General features: G+C 41.8%; 1 protein-coding gene across 3 annotated transcripts in view; it reads right to left on the reverse strand.

Moving 5' to 3' along the window:
* LOC109399634 (gamma-aminobutyric acid receptor alpha-like) overlaps positions 1-19,383 on the reverse strand; it is a 225,860-nt gene that overhangs the window by 3,991 nt on the left and 202,486 nt on the right. For all 3 annotated transcript variants that reach the window (XM_062855816.1, XM_062855815.1, XM_062855814.1), the window contains one exon: positions 4,289-4,507. In XM_062855816.1, the coding sequence (XP_062711800.1) occupies positions 4,289-4,507 (219 nt within the window). The remainder of the gene's footprint in view (positions 1-4,288; positions 4,508-19,383) is intronic.

A 19,383-nucleotide genomic window follows, 5' to 3' on the forward strand; every position in this document is an offset into this window, starting at 1 on the left:
TCCGGGAATTTCTTCAGGAATTCCTCCGGGATTTTTTACAAGAATTCCTTTAAGAATTTCTCGAGAATTTTTTCAGGAGTTTCTTCAGGAATATCTCCGGGAATGTCTCCGGGAATTCCTCCGGCATTTCTTCAGGAAAACTTCAAGATTTTTTTTTTCATGAAAATCCTCTGGGAATTTCTCTATGAATTTCTCTGGAAATTCCTTCGGAAATTAATCCTGGAACTCCTCCGAGAATTTCTCTCAGGGGATTCCTCCAGGTATTCTCTCAGGAGATTCCTCCAGGAATTCCCTCAGGGGATTCGTCCAGGAATTCCCTCTGGGGATTCCTACAGGAAATTTCCGGAGGAATTCCTAGAGAAGTTTCCTGAAGAATTCCTGGAGGAAGTCGTAAAGAAATTCTCAAAGAAATTCTTGGAGAAATTCTCAGAGGATTTCCTGCGAAAATCCTGGAAGGTTTCATGAAGAAATTCCTGGAGAAATTTCAGAAAAATCTCCGGAAGAATTCCTGGAGGGTTTTCCTGGACAATTTCTTGGAGAAATTCCTTGAAAAATTCCCGTAAGAATTCTTGGAGAAACTCTTGACGGAATCCCTGAAGAAGTTCCCGGAGGAACTCATGGAGGAATTCATGGAAAATTCCCGGAGACATGGAATAACACCTGGGAAAATTCTCGGGAAAATCCTTGAAATTTTCCCAAGAAATCCCTGAAGATATTCCCGGAAGAATTCCTGTAAAAAAATCCCGGAAGAATTCCTGGAGAAATTCCCGGAGGAATTTCTGGAGGAATCACCGAAAAAAATCCTTATGGGAGTACCAAAGGAATTCCTGGAGGAAGTACTAAAGGATTTCCTGAAGAAATTCCTAGTGGGATTTCTGTAGATATTCTCCGAGGAATTCCTGGAGGAATTCTTGGAGACATTCCCGGAGGAATTCCTAGAGAAATTCCAGGAGAAACCCACGGATGAATTCGTGGAGAAATCCCCGGAAGAATTCCAGTGTAGATTCCCGGAGGAATTCCTGGAGGGAGTCCTACAGGAATTCGCGTAGTGGTTTTCTGAGAAAGAAAAACTCGAAAGTCTTCCTGAAGAGATTCCTGTAGTAATTTCCAAAGGATTTTCTTGAAATAATTAAAAAAACCGGAAATTTTCTTGAAGAAATTCCCGAAGGAATTTCCGGACATATTTCCGGAGACATTCCTGGAGAAACTCCTGGGAAAATTCCCAAAGATATTCTTGGAAGATTTTCTGTAAAAAATCCCGGAGGAATTCCTGGAAAAATACCCGGAGGAATTCATGGAGGAATTCCCAGAGGAACTCATGGAGGAATTCCTGGGAAAATTCTCTGTGAAATTTCCGGAAGAAATCCTGGAAAAAAATCCAGAGGAATTTCTGGAGAAACTCCCAGAGGAGTTCCTGGAAAAATTCCCAGAATAATTCCTGGAGAAAATACCGGATGAATTTCTGGAGGAATACCCGTACGAATTCCTAATGGGAGTCCTAGAGGAATTCCCGGATGAATTCCATGGAAGAATTCCTGTAGAAATTCCCGGAGACATTCCCGGAAGGAAAACGGAGCGGGGTGGGGTATCCAAATTTGTCTGCAAGGGATCATAGACACTGTAAAAGTATTGCCTTTTGCACCACTCTACTCGACCGCCTACTATCCTGCCAAACAGCTCTCAGCGTGATGAACAACTATGCTAAAAAGGGATGCTTCTTGTTCATTAGGGTGTTCGTACAAGTATTTGGTTGATACTAAACGGAAACTATCGAAAAATATCAGAACCAAGGACATGAGATACGTCTTACTTTCTCTTAACTATCGGAACGATTTGCTGGACGTTTTCAGATTTTTGGGATAAAATTGTTTGAATATTTTGATTACTGGTGTCACCTAGGAACACCATTGCCGGATAGATCCCAATCTGCCGACCAATTTGGCAGAAAACGCCATGCTTTTAGCTCATTAGAGTATCGAGATATACGTGTTTAAATATTTTGCACAAGGTGCCATTTAGTGAATTAATCCCGAATCAAAGACTAAACTGTCAGACAGTTGTTAGCTAGCTGAAGAACTTTGTTGAAGACGGTATCATTCTATCTTATCAGGTGTCTGAGATATAGAAGTTTGAATATTTTTTACCTTGGCGCCACCTAGCGGACGATTCTCGAACCAAAGACGTCATTGCCAGGTAGTTCTTAGCCTGCTGAACAACTTTGCCGAAAATGGCATGCTTGTAGCTCATTGGCGGATGAAGATATACGTGTTTGAATTTTTCAGACACAAGGCGCTACCTAGCGGATAAATCGCAAACCAAAGACTTTACTATTAGATAGTTCTGAACTTTGCCGAAGACAGCATCTTTCTATCTTATCAGGTTTTTGAGGTATGTGTGTTAGAACATTTTGGACAGTGGTGCCGCCTAGCGGCCGAATCGCGAACCAACCTTAACCTGCTGAACAAATTCGTCAAAGACACTATACTTCTACCTCATCGGGATCTTGAGGTATACGTTGGGCAAAGTATGTCGCCAATTTTGGTACCTTAAGACAATTCGGAATAACTCCGAAATCATGTAGACCAGGCACCCATGTCCCCGGAATCATAAACTGGAAGAGTTTTTCGGGAAGTTGTTAAAATTTTTATCAAAATCCATCGAAAAAACAATAAAGTTATGATTAACATGCTTTTCCGAAGGTGAAAAATGTACGTTGGCTGGATGAAAGATAATAGAACGCACCATTCGGTAATTCTCCCCGAAATTATTGCAGGACGAATGGGCCATTTCGAGTGAGATGATGGAAACCGAATTTAAAGGAGTTCCTGATGGACAGACTTAAAACATCCTTGGAAAAACCCCTGATAGAATCTATGAAAAAATAAATATCTGAAGAAGGAATTCTGGGAAAAGACTCTTTCGAAGGTATACTGAAATTCCTCGAAGGAATGTAGGGACAAATTCCTGTGGGAATCATTGAATGTTTTGAGGTTATGGTCTTGAAAGGATTAGCTTGAAAACGGTTTCTTGTTCTCATCTGACGTTGCTGTCACATTTATTGCGCCTTTGATTACGCCATTTTTAAGGAAATAACATGCTGCGTTTTACCGTGATATAAGCCCAGGAGCGCCCCAGAGACCCCCTAAAACCCCCTGAAACTCTCTGAGGTCCCCTGAATCGTCCCTGGTATCCCCCAAGGCATCCCTGAATCCCCTGAAATGCCACTGAGCCTTCCTGTAGCGCCCCTGAGACCCCCTGGAATCCTCCTGAAGCCTACTGGGACCCCTGAAACTTCCCTGAGAACTCCTGACACGCCCTGAAATGCCATGAGACACCCTAAAGCACCTCTGAGACACCCTGTAAACCCCTGGAAACCCATGAGAACCCCTGAAACACCTCTGAGGCCTTTTAGAGCATTCCTGAGACTCTCTGGAGCCCCTGACCCTATGAAGCACCCCTGACACCTCCTGGAACTTCCCTGAGACCCCCTGGAGCTACTCTGAGACCTCCTAATTGACCCCTTAGAATTCCTGGGGTCCCCTGGAACACCTCTGAGACTCTTTTAAAAGCCACTGTGACCTACTGGCACTCCCTGAGACCCCTCAGAATGTCTTGATTTCTTGGTATCCCCTGAGTGATCCTTGAAGCAAACCTGTGGCCCCCTGTAGCTCTCTGGAACCTTTGAAAGTCCCAGAGAAGACCCTGAGACTCTCTTGTACGCCCCTGAGACCCTGAAACCCCTTAGGCCCCTAGCCACTGTTGCAATAGTTACCGGCATTATTACATTTTCTTTCGCATAATATTGATTCTGATTAGTCTACCCTCTTTTTATGCAGGGTATAAAAAAGTAGGCTTAATTAAAACTACATAAAAATAACCTGCACAAATAGTTATTTATGCAACGAGTTGCAAAAAGTTGATTTTTTCAGCACGAGTCGTACATTTATCCAACGAGGCTTGCCGAGTTGGATAAATACGAAGAGTGCTGAAAAAATCGAGTTTTGCAACGAGTTCCATACAATATTTTATGCACTGAATTTTTCTTAATGCAACCCATTTGAGTTGCATAATGTTCATAATGCAACTCAAATGAGTTGCATTATGAACATTATTCAACTATTTTTCATTATGCAACTCATTTCAGTTGCATTATGAACCAGTTCGGAAAAATTGGCCATTATGATACCAAAATGAGTTATATAAAATATAAATTATGATACTGAATTGCATAAAAAGGTTTTACTGTATATTTCTTAATATGCACCACCCTCTCACCCCATATACTTACAAACATACAGTTTCGCGTTCGGATCCAACCTGTCGATGTCGTTGGCCGCGTTGATCACTATGGCTCCAACCGATGCCGTACTGTGCACGACTCGGTCCGTAACATTCCCGGCCGGGCAGTCAACCAGATCGAACTGCGACAGCTTCATGTCCTCGGCGATGGCAACCGCCGACCGGCCGCTGTTCCACCGATACAGGACATCGTTTGAGGTGTAGCCAACTGCAAACGGAAGAGAGAGCAAATGAAACGAACGATGAATCACTACGATGAAAGAGGATGATTCCCCAGCTAAGTAGCTTGAGGCGCTATGCGTCTGAGGAATGCTGCTTCTTCGTGTGGGCAATGTGCTAAACAGTGTAATGAATTTAATTGCAACGAAATGGTGTACATCACGGACGAGTGACAATTTTGTTCTTAACGAACGGTCACAGAGCCCCAGCTTGTTTCATTTCACTTGTACATGTTTAATGTAATTAACTAAGGCGTCGACAGACATCGGATTTGAGGTTTCTTCCTTCGCCGTCGGATGATTTTCATCGTGATGAGATTTTATGAAACTTCTCCCTGTACCTACATAAGTGTCATCCATTGATAAGTGGCGGGATTCAACGTCCTTTTCGCAATCTGAGGCATTTTCCCATCTTATGAATAATTAATGCTAGCGAGGATCTAGCATTTAGCCGCGAACGAGCGTCAACCGGCGTGCCGGTGGTAGTGTGTGCTTGGAAAAGATAGATGACAGATAATCTTCATTCATCTTTCGGGACGAACATCCTTTACAGCCATGGCATTATTGTAGTAGCGCGCACATGATGAATATGCATCGTAACTTTCACTTGAAGGATTTCGATGCACTGTGGACAAATTGATCCCAGATTCGCAGTATGATAAGCCTGCATCCATTTATTACGTAACGCTCAAATCTACATTTTTCAACCCCAAAACCCACCCCCCCCCCTCCGTAACGCTTTTTTGTATGAAACCCGTAAAATTTTTGTATGGGCCGTAACGATCGTCCGTACTCCCCCCTCCCCTAGAGCGTTACGTAATTTGTGGACGGCACCTAAGGTCGCAATACAAAAAGCAACCCTGATTTTACTTTCAACCTATTTGTATATGTGTTACTCTCCTTTTCTACGCAGAGTTGATCGAAGACCTAATGCAAAGCATGACAAATCAAACTGACCCACTCTTCAATATCTACGCATGTCTGTCCCACAACTGAAATTCTACACAGAAAACTGTCCCAGTATAAAATGTCTACGAAAATTGATGCATTTGTCATTTTTAGTTGTTTACTTCACTCAATATTTAAATGCTGCATAAATAGTGATTGCTCTTCTTTTGTGGAAGCATTACGTTGTAGCTGCAACAGAACTTGCTATCCAGTTGAATGAGACTTCTTCGCAACTAGCAGTTTCAAGCTAATAAAAGCACATATTGGTTCTACCTTAAATATGGTTGCAATGCACGATGAGCACATAAATCATACATAGTATTCATTGGTTTTGGAAGTATACTATCGTCTACTACTAGTAGATTCCATCGATTTTGGACCGGAACTCCCCCAGTTGAAAGAAACGGTTTTTGGGTGGATAGTTTCCGGAAAGGTGAATACGGTGGACACGAGCCGGTCTGCCATTACGCTTAGCTTGCAGCAACGCTGAATTGGAAAATCAGCTTGCTCGCTTCTGGGAAGTTGAGTCGTGCAATACCAACGAGACTTTCTCCTCGGAAATGTAAAACCCATTTTGCCGCCACCACTATTCGAGACTCCACTGGAAGATTTGTGGTGTCATTTCCGAAGAACCCAGATATTCTGGACAGGTTGGGACTTGGGACACTCTCGTTCCATTGCAACTCGACGTTTTTTGTCATTAGAACGACGTCTTCAGGTAAACTCATCACTGTTGGCGGAGTACACCGATTTTATATGGGATCTAGGCATCTAGGACACATGGCACCGATCGATACTACCGCAGAAGTCGTGATTCCCGTGCATATACCGAGATTCTGCTACAATTCGAAGATACGTGATGTACTTAGCCGTAGAACCGGAGCTATAACCACAGCAGAATTGGACGAAGTGTTGTGTAGGTTGGTCAAACTTGCTCAACAAGGATCGTTTTAAGCAGACCTGCATTCTATCCACTCCACTGATCAAGTGAAGTCAACGTCGAAGCTAAAAACTCTGTCTTCAGTTCTCATCAATTGTATTCTTCGCACAAGAAGACGTATCCACAATACAGCTGTCCCGTACGCTCAGAAACAACCTATAATCTTGGACAACAAGTATTCGATCACGCTGTTAGTCGTTAGACACTACCACCTTCGTCAACTATATGCTGGACCGACTCTCCTGATAGCAAGGGTTCGTGCGAAGTTCTGGCTTCTCCGGTTACGTGATGTCAAGCGAAAAGTTATACCTGTTTTCGAAATCGGCCAAGCTTCACAGAACAAATAATGGCAGACTTGCCACCAGTTCGGGTATTACCAGCGTTGCCGTTCCTGAACACTGGGGTGGATTTCTGCGGACCTTTCTATCTCCGACCTCCGACAAGAAAAGCTGCGCCGGTGAAATTTTCTGTAGCTGTCTTCGTTTATCTATCAACCAAGGTAGTACACCTAGAGGTGGTAGGCAATTTGTCAGCGGACTCGTTTATCGCCTCCTTGGAGAGGTTTGCCGCACGCCGAGGAGTTACATGGACAATTTACTGCAACAATGCGACAAACTTTGTCGGAGCTCACCAAACAGTGAATGAATTCCTGCAGCTGTGTCGGACCCAGCAGAATCGCCTGGATATCGAACGGCAGTGCTCCGCTGAGGGCATTTCGTTCACTCCTCCGAGATCGCCCCACTTCGGCGGAATCTGGGAAGCAGCGGTTGAATCTCTTAAGACCCATCTCCTTCGCACTCTTGCAAACGTAATGGTGACTCCTGAGCAATTCCAAACAGTGCTTACGTAGATCGAGGCGCTGCTCAACTCCCGACCTCTGACATAGCTCAGCAATGCTCCAGATGATCTGGATGTCCTCACGCCTGGCCACTTTCTGGTACACAGACCGCTGACCGCAATCTCAGAAACCTCTTACGCCTGCAACCGGCTTTCTCAATGGTAGATGACACAGGAGTTCGTTCGCCGCTTGTGGAAGCGATCATCTACCAAATACCTATCGAGGCTGCAACAGGGAACCCAATGGACACACGAGCGCAACAACATTCGCGTTGGAACTATGGTTCTAGTTCGCGATGATAATCTGCCGCCGCAGAAGTGACGTTTCTGCCGCATAATTGGAACGTTCCCTGGAAACGATGGACTCACCCGGGTCGTCAACATCCGAACCAAGGACGGCATATTCAAGAGAGCTTTGATAACATTCAAAATCAAGAGAGCTTTGATAACACGTGTGCGTTCTACCGATTCCCCACAATCAACCCGAGGAGCTGGACGCCGTGTAGTTCCAGTAGTTCATGGTTTCAGCAACACAAGCGTTGTCGGATTGAAGGAGGCACTATGGTCTCCCTCTAAGTTAAGTACTGTTTATATTGTCTGGACCTAAAATCAATCGTATTGGAAGGCACCCTGGACTATGACCATCGTAACGACCGAGAGGACTAGACCTGGTTCATCGACCTTCATTGACCGACCGGAGTTCACCAAGCCTCAACCCGTCGAACAACAACTGACGAAAAAATCTATTGAATTTGTTATATATATTTTTAGTAGATCACAGTCAAAAAAGATAGGAGTTAGTATTGAAATTAAGATTTCAGTGGTACACGAGTTAGATCTCTCATTCTCACTGCTAAAAGCAGAGAAGCGAGATACACACAACTCTTGCCACTTATCCATAGCTGATAAACCAATTGTATTCAGAACAGTATCGAATCCCACGCGTATCACCTCGTTTTCTCTCTAGCTGCCATAGAGCAACATGTTCCATTTTCGCGTATCACGTGTTTCGCACCCTAACCTCGTCGCGTTTTTAGTCGCGTGGCAGAACAACAAGTTCGGAGAACTAGCTCAGAACAGTCTCTATCTTGCTTGTGCGTGATATGTCAAGTGACATGAAAATAGAGCAGTGCATTGTTTTGATTTTGTATGGAATTTTGACGTTTCATGGCCTTGTTGTTTACACATTTTCTGTAAGAGTGAAAGAGAAGGAGAGAATTTCATGCAGTGCCCTATTGTCAAACATTTTCAATGATAGGTTGATTGGTGTGATGAAAAATAGGGCACCGCACGAAATTCTCTCCTTCTCTTTCACTCTTACAGAAATTTTGTAAACAACAAGGCCAAGAAACGTCAAAACTCCATACAAAATCAAAACAGTGCAGTGCCCTATAGTCTAGAGCTGAGAGAGAGAGGAGACAGCTGGCTTCGATTGCGTGCTACTTAATGTCAAGGAGGACCTGTCACAAACTGTCACCGCGAACCGAACAGAAAATCGCACATTGATGGTGTAAGGTGGTCAAATTTCCAAAATTTCTTTTCAAAATGTGTCTCCGTTCTTTGTAATTAAAAAAGATAAAATTTTGATGGTCAGTTTTCCTAAACCAGCGCAACGAATCCAATAATTTTCCATGGTTTGTAGCAGCAAACTCAATATGAAAATCATTTTTGGCCAATTTAATATTTTCAAACCATTCTACGGCGCCCAAAGTTGTACAAAGAAGTAAGAAGAAGAAATGTAAACATCGAAATGTAAACCTGATTCGAATGGAAAAGTTAGCTTGAGCGATGATACCAAAGACCAGGAGCCGGAAGATTTCGTAAGTACTGGGAACCAACAAGATCTTAGTGTCCCGGGAACAAGCGGAATTCATGGAAACTCGTTGAAGGTACATGTCTCCGAAAGCCAAACTCTAAACAGTAACACAGATGATCGAAAGCCAACGGATCAGAATCGCTCTGGGCCGCCAATGGACCGAAATCGTTCTGGGCCGTCCAAGGCCCAGAATTGTTTTGGGCCGCCAAAGGACCAGAGCTATTCTGAGCCACAAATGGACAAGACTCGGTCTGGGCCGCCAAAGGACCAAAATCGTTCTGGGCCGTCTAAGGACCAGAGCTGTTTTGGGCCACCAAAGGACCAGAACCATTCTAAACCTCAAAAGGACCAGTATCATTCTGGGCCGCCAAAGGACCGAAGTCGTTCTGGGCTGACAAAAAACCAGAATCGTTCAGGGCCACCAAAGGACCAAAATGATACAGGGCTGTCAAAGAACCAGAATCGTTCAGACCTTTCAAAGGATCAAATTCTCTCTGGGCCGCCAAAGGACCAAAACAGATTAGGCACTCTGAAAGACCAAAAACATTCTGGGCGTTTCAAAGATTACAATAATACAAATTCTCAGAGGAACCAGAGTCCATTAGAGTCTACAAAGGACCGTAATGCATCTGGGATTCCTCAGGACCGAAAAGAATCAACAAACAATCAAACATGATCTGGGCCAGCGGAGGACCAGATCAATTCATAATGTACCATAAGATTGATTATTAGGAGTGAATAAAAAGTCCACTAATAAACTTCATTTTCTTACCATAGCAATGAAAAATATAATGAAATTTATACAAATAAATCTTCATCATGCTAAGGGAGCAACCGGAGTGCTTTGTTGGAGATTTGTAAAGGAAAAAATAAACGTAGCAATTATACAAGAACCTTGGGCTCATAAAGATCAGGTTCTAGGTATCTCAAAGCAAGTTGGAAAACTTATATTTGATGAAAATAGTCTAAAACCACGAACAGCTTTACTAATAAAACAGGGAATACAGTTTGTCCCTATCATACAATTTATCACAAAAGATTTAGTTGTAGTTCGCATGGAGATTCCCACAACCCGAGGAAAAACTGAAGCATACATAGCTTCGGCTTATTTTCCTGGGGATGTGGACAAGGTACCTCCACCTGAATTTACAGCTTTCGTCAGTTTTTGCAAGAAAAATAATAAACATTTTATAATAGGGTGCGATGCTAATTCCCACCACACAATATGGGGAAGCACCGACATTAATAAAAGAGGTGAAGACCTTTTTGAGTACATATCTTCGAACAACATCGATTTATGTAATGAAGGAAATCAGCCAACATTTGAAACCAAAACTAGAAAAGAAGTCTTAGATATAACAATCTGTAGTCCAATGCTTTCCTCAAATATCAAGCGCTGGCATGTTCCAGATGAAGAATCTTTATCTGACCATAAACACATAGTGTTTGAGTACAATGCCAGTGAACCAACCAAAGTGACTTACAAAAATCCTAGGAATACCAACTGGGAAAATTATAAACTAATTTTGCAATCCAATAATAATGTAACAATAAATGGAAATATTGAAACACAGGAACAACTGGATAAAATTGCAGAAAATATCACAGGAAAAATTATCCAGGCGTATGATGCTACTTGTCCAGTCAAGGAAGAAATCTCAAATAGAGATGTACCTTGGTGGAACAAAACTTTAAACAACTTAAGGAAAAAATCCCGGAAACTTTTCAATCGAGCAAAAGTTTCGGGAAAATGGGATGAATATAAAAAAACCCTTACACTTTACAATAAAGAAATAAGAAAATCTCGAAGGAAAACTTGGAGGTATTATTGTGAAAACATAGAAAAAACCCCAGATGTAGCAAAACTGCAAAAAGTTCTTTCCAAAGACCATTCAAATGGCCTGGGAAGTTTGAAGAAAACCGACGGGAGTTTCACTGTTGATACAAACGAAACACTTAAAATAATGATGGAAACTCATTTCCCTGGATCAAGTTTACTATCAAGTGATGATGAAGATGGTACGGGAGTTGATGAAAACCATAGGCCAATACGGACTGTAGACACCAACTTTAGTATACCGGATACAATCTTCACACGATCCAAAGTTGAATGGGCAGTGAACTCCTTCGAACCATTCAAATCTCCGGGAAGGGATGGCATATTTCCTGCACTTCTTCAGAAGGGTGGAAAAGAGTTGCTAGATTCCCTTACTAGTATTTTTAAATGCAGTTTAACTTTAGGGCATATACCTAAAGTATGGACTCAAGTTCGAGTAGTTTTTATTCCAAAAGCGGGTAAAAAAGACAAAGCACAACCAAAATCTTTCAGGCCTATAAGTCTTACGTCTACCATACTCAAAATTATGGAAAAGATAATAGACGAATACATAAAATCAAATTATTTACAAAGATATCCTCTCAGTAGATATCAATTTGCTTACCAATCCAATAAATCTACAGTCACAGCTCTTCACGAACTAGTTACAAAAATAGAAAGTACGCTTTACAGGAAAGAAATTGCTCTTGTAGCATTTCTTGATGTAGAAGGTGCTTTTGATAATGCATCTTACAGCTCTATTGACAATTCAATGACTAATAGAAACTTTGATCCTTGTATCAAAAAGTGGATAATGGAAATGCTAAATAATAGGAAAGTATCGGCTGAATTGGGAGAATCATCCATAACTGTAAAGACTACCAGGGGATGTCCTCAAGGGGGTGTATTGTCCCCCTTACTATGGTCACTTGTTGTTGATGATCTTCTTAATACACTAGTGGAAAAAGGCTTCGAAGTCATCGGTTTTGCAGATGACGTAGTTATAATAGTGCGTGGAAAGTTTGACAGTATCATAACAAACAGAATGCAATCTGCACTAAACTGCACCTGGCGTTGGTGTCAAAACGAAGGATTGAACATCAACCCTTCAAAAGCAGTTTTAGTGCCATTTACCCGCAGAAGAAAACCTGCTTTGAAAACTTTGAAAATTAACGGATCTATCTTAAAATACTCGTCAAATGCTAAATATCTGGGAGTAATTCTAGATGATAAACTTAACTGGAACTTACACTTAGAACATGTAATTAACAAAGCCACGAGTGCTCTTTGGGTAAGTAAAACTACGTTTGGAAGAAAATGGGGGCTCAAACCAAAAATGATTCATTGGATCTATACGGTTATCGTAAGACCCAGGATAGTCTATGCGTCGCTGGTTTGGTGGCCTAAGACAAAACAATATACAACACAAAGAAGACTAGAAAAGTTACAACGTTTGGCTTGTATGGCTATAACAGGAGCAATGCATAGTACACCGTCAAAGGCCTTAGATGCCGCTCTTTATAAACTTCCACTGCATCAATATGTGCAGAAGGAAGCTGAAAAGAGTGCCCTAAGGCTAAGAAGAAGTACTATATTACTCGAAGGTAATCTTGTCGGGCATCTCAGTATACTGAAAGATTTTCCCTTTAATCAATTAGTAGTAATGAACGAAGACTGGATGGATAAGAGACTGAACTTTGATATACCATACACAGTGGTCAACACTGATCGTCAAGTATGGGAATCGGGGGGACCGAATATCTTACCAGGATCGGTTATTTTCTACACAGATGGCTCAAAAATGAATCATGGCACTGGAGCTGGAATTACCGGGCCAGGGCTGAATATTTCAATATCAATGGGAAAATGGACAACCGTTTTTCTTGCAGAAATATATGCAATTCTGGAGTGTGTGTCTGTATGCCTTAAGAGGAAGTACAGGTATACACGGATTCGCATATTTTCAGATAGTCAGGCAGCTTTGAATGCACTAAAATCTTTCACATGTCAGTCTAAACTGGTGTGGGAATGCATTGAACTACTGAAACAGTTGGCCGCTAAAAACCAGGTTAATCTGTACTGGGTACCAGGCCACTGTGGAATAGAAGGTAATGAAAAAGCTGATACACTTGCCAGAGAAGGCTCTGAAGTTCAATTCATAGGCCCAGAACCATTCTGTGGTGTATCTAAATGTGAAATACAAATGGAAGTAAAGCGATGGGAGGATCAAATGATACAATCAAATTGGATTGCTACGAAAACATCAAGACAATCCAAACTGTTCATAACTCCGAATGACAAAACTACAGAAAAACTATTAAACCTAAATAAAAAATCTCTGAGCATAGCTATTGGGCTTCTCACGGGGCAATGCCCGACACGATATCATTTGAAAAATATTAATCGATGTCAAACTGATGTCTGTCGATTCTGTAACTATGCAATTGAGACCTCTTACCATCTGTTATGTGACTGTCCAGCACTATTTGTGCGTAGAAGACAATATTTTACCAAGGGTATTCTAAATCCTTCTGAAATTTGGTTGAAAAATCCCAATTTGATGGTTGATTTTATCCTAAGAATCATCCCAGATTGGGGTACTTCGCTTAATCAGCAAACGACGTCAACCCTCAATGGTGACTCGTCGTCCTGAACAAATGCGAAACTAAACAGGGGTATACCACAATAGATCAAAGTAATGGTCGCAGTGGTTCAAATCCCAAAAAAAAAAAAAAAAAAAAAACATCGTGGCTGTCAGTGAGCTGTCTCCTCTCTTTCAGGTCTAGAGTTTAGGAACCATTCTTGAGTGTCAAACCGCCGGATTTTCTATAGCCGAGCGGATTCTGTCCATCAGGCGGCATGTCCACGCTTAGTATCAAGTAAATCCACCCGATCCTGAGGATCGGTAAATTGTGACTGAAATTAAAAGATAAATTTGTGAAAAAAAATCGTGTTTCTGGTGGGATTCAAACCTGCGACTCCGTATTCACTGGACCGGCACATGAACCAACTCAGCTACAGAACAAAGCACGATTCTGCTGAATAGAAAGCCAAACTGACTAGCCCACACAATGAACAACAGAAGTGCTGCTTCCACCTTTCAATCATCTTAAGTCCGTGGGTCAAGATGCTGCCGTCCCTATCCTTGTATAATCGACTCGGGATTCGAAGTCTTTGCGAGATGCGTAGAGTTTCTGGTAGAATTTCCGTGTTGAGCCTTTTACCACATTCTCTTTGTGTGTCGTTTTCCTGGTTTTATAAAGGAATCGTTCTCGTCCCTTCGAGAATTATTGTGGTACTTAGATCCCCCCCTTTCAGCTTCTGGTTTGTCTGCCCTTCGTATCCTGTGTCCCACGCTATGTCCAATGGGAAGTATTATGAAAAGTGAATGTATCTCAAAATTTATTCGCTAGAACCATATTTTTGGACCTCTAGATTCAGAAAATGTGTGGTTTAAAATCATCTATCTTGGGTTTTTTTCCCATACATTTTTATATGGGACGAAATTGACCATAAAATGACTTTTTTCGATATTTATATGGGAAAATAGGAAAAAAATCAAAAATATCAAAAAACCCAAGATGAAATATTTTAAACCACACAGATTCTGAAACTAGAGGTCAAATGCTACGATCCTATGAAATAACATTTGAGGTACATTCGATTTTCATAATACTTCCCTTTGGACATAGCGTGTGTCCTCTGTGAACAGAATTCCAGCGTTATCTGCTCCTGCTCGGAATGATAATCCAGAGCTTGCGCATGTGTGGGATAGCAATGTCCATAAACGACCCTGTATACCCAATATGCCGTGAGCTAGCTAGTCACGGTCAGAGTTGTTGTTGCTCGCACATCCACAATATGTATACTTAACACAAACTATATGTGACTTGCGTAGCTTTCAATACACCATGATTTCATAATACACATGTGTAGGACATAATTCGATGTTGTGAAATTTAAAACTGTATATCCTATGTTTGAAACCTCTGGATAGTTTGGGTGAAACTACTCAAATGATCTTCTACTGTGTTTGGGCCTGTCCATATACTACGTAGACTCTTAGTGGTATGGGGGGGGGGGTCTACGCTCCATACAAATTTCGAAATTTTTTTATGAACAAAAGTCTATGGATTGGGAGGGGGTGGGGGTTCTGAGATGACCCAAAATGAGTCTACGTAGTTTATGGACAGCGCTTTTGAACAATCGGTGAGTAAAGTAGGGTGCATTGTATCATCCTACTGTAGATTACAATTTTGCCCACAGTGCACCTTTGGTTGCCTGCCTGAACCAAAGGCGTTTTGTAGCAGCACATGCAGCAGCAAGCTCATAATAATAAAGTGATTTCAACACCATCCATTGTGGAAAGCACTAGGCAAACAAACAACCAAACTACATACTTCTAGCTGCTGGTGCTACTCTACGCAACCACACACTCCTAATCCCCAGGAGTTCCTCCGTGGCCAAAGTGTGGGTTCCGCAGCAGCAGCACAACACGACGCAGCAGTTGGCGCCAAGCTCGGAGAAAGCAGCAGCTGTAATGGAGTTTTCGATATGAAATGCATCCGTTGCGCGTTGTTTCAACGGATTTAATTTATTCACTTTTGCTGGCACGCGATTGTCTTCTCTTGGAGTAATTCTAGGTAGGTACATCCTGTTTTATATCATAATCCCGCATGAGCGTGTGTGATCTGTCTCTGGGTTTCCCGCTCTGTTGGACAGCGGAGAAGTTTTACCACCAAAGTTGGATCGTTAGACGTATGTACTGACGGTAAAGTGCCAGCATTCCTGTGATGGGGGAGATTTGTTCAATTCTACGGAGCAGTTCAAGTGTGCGGATTAGGATGGTGTTCCAGAACTATTTCCGAGCGTTAGATGCAGGATTTGCATACAAATGAGGTAAGACGAGTATAGTTGCTTGCTGGATGAAAGAGCCGACTCAAAACGATCGAAATAATTAAATAAGTTCAGCTAGAGCTCAACTAAGGCGACGAACAATTGGGAATCAAACATGTAGTCAAACTCGTTGCCCTCGGTTGGTTTCGGTATTTGTTTACACAGCCAATAACATTCATCATTGCGGATTTACTTTTTGTTCGCCAAATGGCATAAATCATCGAAGCAACTTTTCCTGTTTGCAATGTTATTTTTTATCCATTGGTTTAACAGCTGTGCATGGACGGAAGAAAACACCATATTCTACACGACGACGATGCCAAAAACCACTCAACACGCGATTCGGTTCGGTTCTTCTCCACTAGACAATCTAGGAGGGTATACAGACAAGGATAGATAGAGGGAAAAGTATAATAAGGATTGAAACTTTTCTTTTTTTTCGATTTACAACGAACTTTCAAGCTTTTTTTCCCTTATAAAAAATAAAATGCTCTGAAGTGTTATTACTCTTCTCACACCCATGGCTATCGATCTTCAACTTCGGTCACGCCCAACGCTCGCTAGATCTCTTCCCACCTGATCCACCGACCGTGCACGCTGGCTTCCAGATCTTCTAGTGTCGTCCAGATCTTTTATGAACTAGTTGTACAGGGTTGTTGATCGGTATTCTCACAGGCCCTGGACATCATATCCATCCAGCTTTTACCATCTCCTGGAGAGTTCAGCGAACTCGTGGTTCAACTCTCACTGTCACACACCGTTATTCAGCAAACTGCCAAAGATGGTCCTAAGTACCCGACGCTCAAACACTTCGAGTGTTTGCATGTCCTTCTCGAGCATAGTCCAAGTCTCGACTGCAGGTTCTAGTGGAGCTCGTACCCCATAGGAGGCCCGACTACTAGGGTAAAAGGGTATAATGCGCCCCACCGGGGCAAGACGCCCCCCTTCATTTTCTAGCAGTTCAAGCGCTTTTCGCAAGCGTGATCGATTAGAAATTTTAAATATTCATTGTCATCAAGCTGGTCCGTTAGCTGATTGGTACAGAAAAGCAATAAAAATATCAAAAAGTCTGAAATCGAGGCTTTTGGCGTAATATTTTACCTCTTGTGAGCTGTCTTCCTTGTAAACGAAGCTAGTTCTGTTCGCTTGAGTTATTTTGCAACTTTTATGCAGTTAAACACTTGTTGAAAGATCCTGCTAGGATAAGCATGTGGTGGAATTATCCCCTGGGACAGTTTTATCACGGGGCTGGACATTTTTATTTTGATGGGGCGTATTGCCCCGTTTGTTTTGAAAAGGCAAATTTTGGATCATTTTCTAAAAACGTTTCAAAGCTTCCATAGCCGCTCCTCCAAAGGCAAAGTTGGCATGCAACACTTCACTGACTTGAGGAACAATGATTTGCAGTGGACAATAGATGGAATAAGGCGCCAGTTTTAGATATATTGCCATTTCTGCTTAGGGGGGGCATATTATACCTGTTTACCCTACCTTCGTAATTTACAGCTAACGTTCATGTCTGCCGTTAAGGATTCGAGGTAGACGAAGTCTTCCACCATCTCAAAAGTACCCCCCCTTGCACATTGGCCCGTGGGTCGTATTTAAGTGGGCCTTCGGGAAAGTTTCTTCATATTTTTCAAACATTTTTTTTAAATAATGTGAAATTAGGGTGGTCCATATGGTTCTCAAGATCACAATGTCAACTTTCTATTGTTTCCATATAGAGCAATGCAATGTTCGACAAAGTTGAGAAGCACTTAATTCTGAACAATTTTGCCGGAGAAACCATATTACAAAGACAGCAAAGTTCTATATCCTCAATTTAAAAAGTTATTCTTGGGTTTCTTATAAAAATGGTTTATTTTTAGCACTGAATCTCTCAGAACGGCACAAGCCTATTTTAAATCTTTCAGTCTTGTTCAAAACATCTTATTCTCACCATTCAATGGTGAAAAAACTATAAAAGGTGTTTTTCGTTTAAAGCGTTAAAATTAATTTTGTAAATTTAGATTTTTTCATTGAAAAAGAGACTTAACTACGAAAATATAAGAGATACGAGTTTGTCTTCCTTGGCAAAAATGTGTGATAATATAAGTATAAAAAATGTTCAAAGCAAAGTATTCCGAAAAGATCAACCAATCAAAACTTATTGGAAGAAAACCATTTCTTAAACAGGACTACAATTCCTTAGAGTACACCCGAACCACCATTTAGGTAACGAGTCGGGACTGCCTAAATAGAGCTTTCACCTAAATGCATTCAGTTCATTTCCTAAATGGATTTCAAGGCTGCAAAGAACTTTGAGAATGGCAAGTGGTTTGGAGATGCAAAGAGACGGGGGTCAAGGCTTTCAGATGTGAAGGTGAGATGGTCAGAGGGAATTCAAGTGAGTTTTTAGAGGGGGAGGGGGTCAGAAGCGTTTCAGGAGGTTTCAAAGGGGTTTTGGGGGGCATCAGAGGATCTCAGGTAAATTTCACGGAGGTTTTAAAGGGATTTCAGAGACGTTTCCAAGCGTTTCAATGCTTTTCAATGCTTTTCAGGGTATTTTAGGAGGTTTCACAGGGGTTTTAGGGTGCTTCATAGGTTCTCAGGTGAACTTCATGGACATTTTATAGGGTTTAAGAGGCGTTTCACAGCATTTCAGTGCGTTTTAATGCGTTTCAGGGCGTCCAAGGGGGTTTCTGGAGGGTTTTAGGGGACCTTAAGGGGGTTTCAGAGGCTCACTGGTGAATTTCACGGAGTTTTCATGGGGGTTTTAAAAGCGTTTCAAAACGTTTAAAGGCTTTTCAAAATGTTTAACGGCATCTCAACGGTCTTCAGAGCGGTTTCAGGAGAATGTAGAAACCCATTTAACTTTTTCTCCATTGCGTAAATGTTTTAGAGACAACCAAATACGTTATCAGATCCGATGACCTTACGCTTGTAGGTCAGATGGCCAAAACTCCAAGGAGTTCTCGGATACTCTTAAACTTTTAACCCTTAAACACTCCGTAAACGTCCCTTAACTCCTAATTCTGCTTTTTTTTATCGTAATCCAACTTTATCTGTAATCTTGAGTACTCCAACCGCTCTGAACACCATCAAACTCCATTTAGGTAATGCTACCTAAATGGAGGAACCTAAATAGGTTTTACCTAAATGGATCCTACCTAAATGCAGGTTTCTTGAGAAATGCTTTTTTTTTGCCGGAATGCTTTCTGATTTTTTTTAGACGGGCTTGGTGGTCTAGTGGCTACCGCTTCTGATTCATATGCAGAAGGTCCTGGGTTCAATCCGTGGCTCGTCCGTTTCCTTCTACTTTGTATCTTTCTATCCACTTTCTCTATACTCTCCTCTCTATATATACAACTCATGTATATTCATATGTTCATAGCCATCGCTAGAACCAGAAACGGTTGAAAATCCAATTCCCTTCCTTCCAACTTTCACAGTACTGTGTCAATCTATCAGATAATGCCTACAAGTTATGCAATCAAGCGAACTGTGCCGCTTTAGCTTCATAATAATAATCGCACTAATCTATCACTTTACGCCTGGCATCTACGCACCAATGAGTAAGCCATCTGCCAACCATATCCCACCAACACTCCGACATCCGCATGAGTTTGTGCAG

Source organism: Aedes albopictus, chromosome 3 (genome assembly GCF_035046485.1).
Source record: "Aedes albopictus strain Foshan chromosome 3, AalbF5, whole genome shotgun sequence".
Taxonomy (NCBI): Eukaryota; Metazoa; Arthropoda; class Insecta; order Diptera; family Culicidae; genus Aedes; species Aedes albopictus.